The sequence below is a fragment of the Molothrus aeneus genome, chromosome 20, assembly GCF_037042795.1.
Source record: "Molothrus aeneus isolate 106 chromosome 20, BPBGC_Maene_1.0, whole genome shotgun sequence".
Classification (NCBI taxonomy): Eukaryota; Metazoa; Chordata; class Aves; order Passeriformes; family Icteridae; genus Molothrus; species Molothrus aeneus.
In genome coordinates this window covers 191,730-200,240 of record NC_089665.1, presented here as the reverse complement: position 1 = coordinate 200,240, position 8,511 = coordinate 191,730, and the positions used below count along the sequence as shown (strand labels likewise).

The window sequence follows — 8,511 nt, the reverse complement described above, 5'->3', positions numbered from 1 at the left end:
CAGCACCCTCTGGCTCATGTGTCCTTGTTCCCCCAGTTCAAAGAGAGGGAGAGGATTATTATTATTTCACCTTTTTCCCCCCACTATGCCTGTACTATGAACAGTGGCAGTTTCAGGGCAGGACTACACAAACACACTGGAAAAAACAGTGAAAAGAGAGAAACTTTTAATCTGCTTCATCCCTACAGTGAATTTTTTTCAGGAGGGAACATGATAAACTACCCTTAATCCAGCTGGAGGACCCCAGCCCTGCAGGGTGCAGAGTGGGGATTGCCTTGGGAGCAAACCTGGGGCAGGGGTTGGCTGCAAGGGGCAGCCCTGGGTGAGCAGTTGCCCCTTCCTGGCACCAGGGTGGTCCCAGCATTGGCACTCAGTCCCCAGCGTTACAGAATTCTTGCTATGACTGCAGTTAGCACATAGCTTGACTTGTGTTCAAGCCAGTATGTGTTCCCCACAGCCACAACTGTGCAGGGGTTTGTCCAGAAAATGTTGTTTCACTCTTTCACCCGCTGCTTTTTCTTTTTCCTCTTCTTGGGAGCTGCTCCTGGCTCTGTTCCTTCTCCTGGCTGTGGGTTCTCCTTGGCTGCTACAGGCAGGGAGCTGTAGACAAGAGCAAAAGGCCTGAGCCACAAACACCCCCTCACACCCTCCCCAGGGTGCCCAGAGCACTAACCTTGGCCATGGTGCCCCCCAGAAGCAGCTGGAGTCCCCCACAGCCCCCCCTCACCTGGGGGCAGCAGCCCCTTCCCTGCACCGCTCCAGCACAGCCACGAAGAAGCCATGGGTGAGGGTCTCTGCAGGGGAAGCACGGAGGCAGCTCTCTGCTCCAGAGAAGGCCGCAAGTCCTCGGCAGGGCCAGGATGGGAAGGCAGTCACCAGCCTGCGACATGGAAAAGGGGTCAGTACCAAACACTGCCCTACAGCCCCCCAGGTTCCCTGAGCCAGACCCACCTGAAGGCCGAGCCCCACTCCTGCAGTACAGCCTGCATCACATCCTCGTTCTCTTCCTGGTGTAGGGAGCAGGTGGAGTAGACCAGGCGCTGGAGAGCTGGAAAGCTCAGGGCATGGCTGAGGACACGGCGCTGGAAGCCAGCCAGTGCCTGCAAGCGTTCAGCACTCGGGGCCGCCTCCTCCCCTGGCCCCCGCGTCACCATTCCTGTGGGACGGGAGCTGTCACCCAGGGTTTGCACACCCACAGCCCGGTTCCAAGTGAGCAGCTGGAGCCCCCGCACATTACCTGAGCCACTGCAGGATGGGTCGAGAAGGATGTGGGTTACCCTGCTGTATTTGCGGTCTCTGGGGTCCACGGTCAGGAAGTCCTGCTGGACCAGCTGACAGCCAGTGACCCCTGCCCGTGTCAGCAGTGTGTTCATGGTGGCCACGCGCTTGGGGTCCACATCAAAGGCAAAGATCTGTCTGAAGGCAGAGCCAAGCGCCCAAGACAAGCCGTGAACAGACCACCTGGCCTCCAGGAACACTCAAATACTGGGCAGGCAGACCTTGAGAGCTGCCTCCCCTCTGGCAGGGTTATGGAATGGGCCCAGGGCTGGGGGCTGGGAGTGAACCTCTAGGAGACTTCATGTCCCCTCAGGTCCTTCCAGTGGCCCAGAAGTGACCAGCTCACCTGAGCTGGTGACAGGTTGTAGCTCCTCCTGCCATCTTCTTGTGGGCTGAGGGGGACCAGGGCCACCCCCCCTCTTCCCTCCACCCCTGCACACAACCCTGCCCTCACCCCTTGTTCTTCAGGATGGCAGCCAGGTGGCTTGTTTTGTTTCCAGGGGCAGCACAGGCATCAATGACATGGGAGCCAGCAACAGGGCCAAGGAGGAAGGCAGGGAGGCAGCTGGCCTGCAAGAGGGCAAAGACCATCAGAGGGGTGGGCAGAAACACCTGGCCCCTCCTCAGGCATGGCTGATGCTGTGGAGTCACAAGGACCACCATGACACAGGGCCAAGGCCACCACCACGCTCCACTAAAAGCCTTGCCCAACCCACAGCCCCCTGCTCCTCCCAACTCCCACAGGGATTTTATACCCCAGAATTTCATCTTGAACCATCAAAGAACAGAAGCAAAGCCCCAGGGGTGTCCCACAGTTTCTGCTTTGACTTAAATGCTGCAGCAAGCTGAGCCACTGTGGAAGGAGCTCACCCTTCATCCCTGTCAGTAGTTTTCCTGCCCCTGCAACTTTCTGCTCCCCAGTTCCCCCACCTTGTCCTGCAGAATTATGTGTCCTGAAGTATACAGCAGGTTGTCATGGAGGTCTGTCTGCGAAGGGAAAACCAACAGCTCCGGAAGATGCAGATCCAACATGAATTTTTTTCCAGAAAGGGCCCTCAGCTCCTCCACACTGTCCAAGAGACACAGGGAGTATGAATACAAAGTCCTAATCCCACTGCTCCCAGGCTGAGAAATCCCTTCATCCCATAGCTCCTCACCAGCTCCAGGCAGCACCCAGATAGGCAGCATCTAAGAGTGGGGAGTGATAGAGACCCCAACCCAATCACTCTGAGCACCAAGCTCAGCAACCTTTCAACCCACCAGACCTCATCCCACTTGCTGACATTCCGGGAAAGGTGGGATAGCAGAAAGAAACACTCACCTGGCTGCCTTGCCCAGATAGGCATATCCCTGGCGCTTGAAGAACTCGATCACATCGTCCACACAAGTCTTCAGGGTGTTGACCCGGACGTAGCGTGGGACCTGGGAGGCTGCAGGGGCCGGACAGGTCAGACACAGACCCCACTGCTCCCAACACAGGGTGCCCACCCAGCCCGAGCCCACTCACCTGCGGTGCTTACTGCCTTCTCCGGGGCCAGCAGGTCCTCGTTGCGGCTCACCTTGTGCCGCACCTTCATGCGGGCCAGCTCGGCCTCCAGCCGTGCCCGGTGCCGCCGGGCCAGGGCCTTCCAACGGCCCCCGCACTTCAGCCCCTTGCCGAAGAGCAGGTCATACACCAAGACCTGCGGGGAGGGGACGAGGTGAGCCTGGCCCCGCCGCCCAAGGCCACCGCGGCTCCGGGACACCACGACCTGGGGATTCTGCGAATCCGGGACAGCGCGGCTGTAGGACATGGTCCCACGGCCCAGGGATTCCGCGGACGACCGTACCTTCGCCAGCTGCGGCGGCAGCTTCTTCTCGGTCTCCAGCAGCGCGGCTCCATCCAGCAGCTTCTCCAGCACCGAGGCGTAGCGGAGGGTCTCGGACACCAGCGCGTACAGCTGCCGGACATGCTGTGGAGCAGCCAGCGATGAGCGCTACCGGGCCCGCGCCGGGCTCCGGGCTCCTCCCGCCCTCCCGGGTGCGACTTCCCCGGCCGCCCCGCACCCCCGTTCCCTCCGGGCGCACCGGGAAGCCGCTGTTGTACACGAGGCTCTTCAGGCCGCCCTCGCCGCGCTCCAGCCCCGCCAGCACCGCGGCCGCCGCGCTGTACAGCGCCATGTGCGCCCCGCGCCGCTTCCGCCGGGGCCTCCGGGGCCGCAGGGGGCGAGCGCGGCCCCGCTCCGGGCTCGGTGCCCGGGGCAGAGCGGGCAGAGGGGGCGGAGCGGAGCGGAGCGGGCACCGTGCGGTCGCTGCTAGGCGGGCAGCGCGGGCGGAAGGACCCGGCCCACCCCGGCTACACCATCATCGCAGTGACCCCGGCCAACCCAGTCACCCCGGTCACCCCTATCACCCTGGTCACACGGTGATCCCAGCCACCTTGTCCACCCTGGCCACCCCGACCACCCCGTCATAATGACCTCGGCCACTCTGGTCGCCCCGGCCAGCCAATGACCCCGGTCACCCCCATCATCCCGGCCACCCCATCATCGGTGACTTTGGCCAGCCCAGTGACACCATTGACCCCCGTCACCCTCCCTGTTCATCCTGGTGATCCCAGCCACCCTGACCAACCAATCACCCTGACCATCCTGGTTAGCCCGGCCATGCCAGCCACCTCTACCAGTGACCTTGGTCGCCAGCCCCGGACTCCCCATCCGGTCCCTGCGTGTGGAAGCACACTGACATTACTACTGATTGTTAGACCCTGTGGCACCCTGTGGGTGACGGGTTGGTGGGGATTTGCTGCAGACTTTGGTGGTGCTCATGCTGCACTCAAACAGAGCAAAGAATGCCCAGCCCTGGAAAGAGGGGTCTGCTCCAGGAAAGGGATCTGCTCTGAGAAAGATGGATCTGCTCCGGGAAGCTCAGAGAAGTATATGGAGGGTAAAGGATAGCCCAGAACAGCCATAAGGCAGTATCCCAGCAACCTGGACATGGCTTTGAAACTGTCCCCGAGCCATCGGGTGCGATGGATCAGTCGCTCCAGCACGACCACCTCCAGGGACACCTGGATCTGGGAACAGGCGAGAGCTGCTTTGCAGGGTCTGAAGGGTTAGCAGTGGGTACTGGGGATCAATCATCTTGTACCTGAACGATCAAAAGGTGTAAGAACCTCATTCTAGTGACAGGATCTGGGGGAATGACTCGAGCTCTGTCACTGTCAGGGAAGGTTTAGTTTGATATCAGAAAAAGGTTCTTCCTCCAGAGAGTGCTGGGGCACTGAACAGCTCCTCAGGGAATGCTCATAGCCTCAGGGCTGCCAGAGCTCCAGCAGCATTGTTAAACGCTCTCAGGCACAAGATGGGATTATGGGGGGGGGGTCTGTGCAGGGCCAGGAGTTGGACTTGATGATCCCTGTAGGTCACTTCCAACTCAGGATATTCCATAATTCTACAATACTTGAACATGTGGAAAGGCACATTCAGGAGCCCCAGTTTGGCAGGGATACAGGAACAAACATTTACCTTGGTGGTGGTGTTTTATTCCCTGACTTCTGATTGGCATAGGCTGGTTGTGCATTTCGGTGACAGGCCCAAGGAGTGGGTCCCTGGTGACCCTTTGCAGTTTGCAGGAGCCACTGCTGGGCTGTGTGCAGAGTGGCTGAGCCCTTCAGGTTCCTTGCTCCCCTCGGCCCATGGCCCTGGGCAGTGTCCCTCCCTAGCAGACTGGGCACACAGTCCCCCATGCCAGCTCACAGCCCTGGGCAGCTGGAAAGACCAGGACTGACTTGCTGCCTGCACAAAGGTCCTCAGCTGCTTTTTGTGCTCCCATTTCCCTCTTCAGCAGCCTCTCACCATGGCTGCCTGCTCGGCTCTGGCTGTGCTGTTCTCTCAGAGAGGGTCCCTGTGTCAGCCAGCAACCAGCCCATCCACCTCAAACTCTCTTTGGAAGGATGGGCCACAAAGACCCTGAACACTCACTGTTCACCCTCTTCCGGCATACAGACTTTTCCCGTGGGGACATCCTGGCAGGTAAGCTGTGTTTCAGTGTGGTAGACTGGGGATGGGGATACTGAGGTTAAGGCTAACATTTTATGCCCTTAGAGGAAAGGACCCTCCTGTACTGATGGAGTTTGTTGTGCAGCACCACGGTTTCCACAAGAGGACAACTCTGCCACAGCCTTAACTGAGATAAGCTGAGAGAGGTGGGACTGTTCAGTCTGGAAAAGAGAAAGTTTCAGTATCTGAAGGGGGCTACGAGGAAGCTCAGGAACTGAACTTTTCATCAGGAACTGGATAGATGTAGAGGCTTGGCTGCAGAAGAAAGGACACAGGCTTCTTCAGGGGGTGCATAACCCAGGCCTGAAGCTAGCAGATAGTCCTTGAATTGCCCTTGGACCACGAGATAGGAGGAAGCTGGCAGGTTGCACCATGATAGCAGGATGTACCAGCAGGATGTCTGTAAACTGCAAGGCAGAAATATTGCAGAAATAAGCAGGAGCATGAGCAGCTGGTTTGTACCAATCGTAGCACTAGTTAGGGTGCCTGAACAGCCACTTGTAACCAATAATATGTAAGCTTAAGCTGCGTGAACAGCCGGCAATGGTATATAAGAGCATGCCAATTAGCAATAAAGAGAACAAGATGTATACCTCATATTGAGCCACTTCTTGATTCCAGACCCCCTTTTCCCTACAGATAGATCAAGAAGAAATGCATTCAAACTGAAAAAAGAGGAAATTTAAGTTAGATAAATGGAAGAGATTTTTCCCTGTGAGGGTGAAAAGGGCTGGGTACAGGTTGCCCAGAGAAGCTGGGGCTGGCCCATCCCTGGAAGTGTCCAAGGCCAGGTTGACTGGAGCTTGAAGCAGCCTGGTCTAGTGAAAGATGTCCCTGCCCATGAAATTGGGTTGGAATGAGATTATCTTTAAGGTCTCTTCCAAGCCAAAGCATACCATGATTCTATGCCTGTGCATCTGTGGGGTGCATTGGGCAAGACTCTGAGGTGGGCTCTGTCCTCACGGGCCAGCACAATGCTGGGTGCCAGCAGACTGCGTGCACTTGGCAGCACACGGGGCACAGGAGCTGCCCCTCCAGCACCCTGGGGAGGGACAGCATGCTAGGCTGACAGGACAAGTGCCCACACTGCAGCATCAGTGGCCCCTTGAACACCCCCAGGCAGATGGGACAGAGCAGCTGCTCCTCCAGCTTGTCAATGCTCATCTTAGCCATCCTGCCACCTTCCCACACAGATCTGGGCTGGGAAACACTGGTGGGAGATCAGTCTTGTTCTAAGAACAAGATCAGCAGCACAGACAGTTGCAAACCCATCCTCAAAACTCCAAACAAAGTCTCAGATGGTGATTTTAACCCATAATGATTTTGTGGCTACACCTGGCCCACACCTGGCCATGTGTTCTGGGTCTGCCCAAGGTGTCAGCAGTCACCCCTAAGCTGTTCCCACCTTGGCCCGGGCAGGGATGTCAGACTGCAGTGGAGTCCTGCCTGTGTGCCAGGGCTCAGACACAGGCAGGAGAGATTTTCCGCTGAAAAATCCCAGTCTTGACCCTGTATGAATTCCCACAGATCTCTTTGGGGTTATCTCAGCCCATGGACATCCTCAGAAAGACTGGCATCACTCAAGTGATACATCTAAGAAGCAGAAGGAAAACATGAAAAGCACGTTTATCTTGGAGACAGGGGGCTGGATTTGGGAAGCTGAGGCACAGCTCATCCCCTTGAAACTTGTTTCCATGTTCTATGCTCTGCCCCAAAAGATGTGAGCTGAAATCCCAGCCTCTCCCATCAGCCCCAGGGAGCACAGGGCAGTGTGTTTCCAAGCTGTAAGGCTCACAGCACTGCCTTTCCTGCTGTTTGCAGTTGGGACAGAACTGCCAGACTCCTGGGCAAGTCAAACATTTGGCCTTGAAACTGAAGAAAATGAACTTGAAGTCAGGAACTTGATTGCTTCCCCAGGGAAAGGGGAGGCTGTGACCTGAGCTGGGCTGGTGTCACCATTGCTGTGGGTTGAACCAAGGGAAGCTCAAGTGTTCACGAGATATCCCAGGAGCACAAGCAGAGGGACCAGCCTCAGGTGCTCACAGAGAAGTACCTCCCAGAGACCCAAATGATACCCAAGCACTGAGGTGGCCTGCAGGGGTTTCTCCAGCTCCACTTCTCCCGGGGCATGGACCCGAGTGACTGTCCTTGACTTCTCCTGGCCAAGCTGATGGGACCCTGTCAGACAAGGCAGCTCCTCCTCAGGATGGGGACTCCAATGGCTCCCTTCCTGCAGCCTCAGCCCCTTCAGGATGTTCCTGCTCCCAGGGAAAGCTGGGCAGGCTTTTGTCCCCCTGTCCTGTCCCTGCCTGCAGCCTGGCATGGGCACACGCAGCACCAAGAGCAGAGCGGCCGTGTTTGCCTCCCACAGCAGCCAGGCTCTCCAAGTCCCTGTGGGGCTTCCTATCCCCACTGCAACAGAGAGAATCTTCTCAACAAAGCACATTGTTATCAGCTAAGTTTAAGATAACTTGACTTTAAGATATTGTTATCAACTAGGTTAACTTTGCTATTAATTACAATTTCTTTTCTTTTCTTTTTTTTTGTTAAACCGGTGGGGTTTTTGTGATGAGGTGAAAACCTGTCATGCTTTTGGAAAAAAACCAGAATTAAACCAAACAGTGCTCTAACTGCGTAGTGCAAGGCACAAGGAATTATTTTGTCTGATTGTGAAAAAATATAGTTCCTCATATAATAACTCCAGGTTTATCGATGTGTTTGGCTTATGAGCATCCCTCATACAAATCCCATAATTATCCCATCCCCTGGCTTCCCTCTTACCATCTCCTGGGGAGCTGGGGATGGTCCTGGCTTCTCCTTGAGGAATGTCCAATTTTGGGAATGTGGTGGTGGAAGGATCACCCTGGGGCTGTCAGCCAGCCTTACACTGAAGGTCTTTGAGACACAGCAAAGCAGAGGATGAAGCACTTTCTCTCCAAAGGGGGACTGGGGACAGGCTGTGGGGACCTCCCTCCCTCCCACCTTCTGTGAAGAAAAAACTTGGGTTTATGTTCTTTTGTAGTGATCTCAAAAATTCTCAAGAATGTGTGCTTATTTCTGCAGCTATTTTGCATTCTCATTAGTTTTGCATTTATACCATTTCAAGTGCCTGAAGAAGGCCAAACTTACCATCTTGTTCCAAACCAGTCGGATTTTTTGCCTGTGGTAGTTTTTGGGTGTTTGTTTGTTTGTT

General features: G+C 56.1%; 1 protein-coding gene across 1 annotated transcript; it reads right to left on the bottom strand.

The window, feature by feature from the left end:
* Nucleotides 1-149: 149 nt before the first annotated feature.
* On the bottom strand, nt 150-3,445 carry NSUN5 (NOP2/Sun RNA methyltransferase 5). Its single transcript, XM_066563292.1, has 10 exons — nt 3,346-3,445; nt 3,108-3,230; nt 2,786-2,960; nt 2,600-2,708; nt 2,209-2,347; nt 1,733-1,848; nt 1,238-1,416; nt 952-1,156; nt 728-880; nt 150-600 (listed from the first exon to the last, which is right to left on the bottom strand). The coding sequence occupies exons 1-10, from the start codon at nt 3,436-3,438 to the stop codon at nt 495-497; spliced, it is 1,398 nt and encodes a 465-aa protein (XP_066419389.1). The 5' UTR covers nt 3,439-3,445; the 3' UTR covers nt 150-494.
* Between the last annotated feature and the right edge of the window lie 5,066 nt (nt 3,446-8,511).

What these genes read in the sequence shown, in the direction of transcription:
- NSUN5 (XM_066563292.1), bottom strand. Translation starts at nt 3,438, where the DNA reads ATGGCGCTGTACAGCGCGGCGGCCGCGGTGCTGGCGGGGCTGGAGCGC. An exon ending in GCCATCCTGAAGAACAAGGG is followed by an intron (nt 1,417 to 1,732) that starts GTGAGGGCAGGG and finishes CTCTGCCTTCAG; the next exon opens with ACAGATCTTTGCCTTTGATG. An exon ending in GAAGGGGCTGCTGCCCCCAG is followed by an intron (nt 601 to 727) that starts GTGAGGGGGGGC and finishes TCTTGTCTACAG; the next exon opens with CTCCCTGCCTGTAGCAGCCA.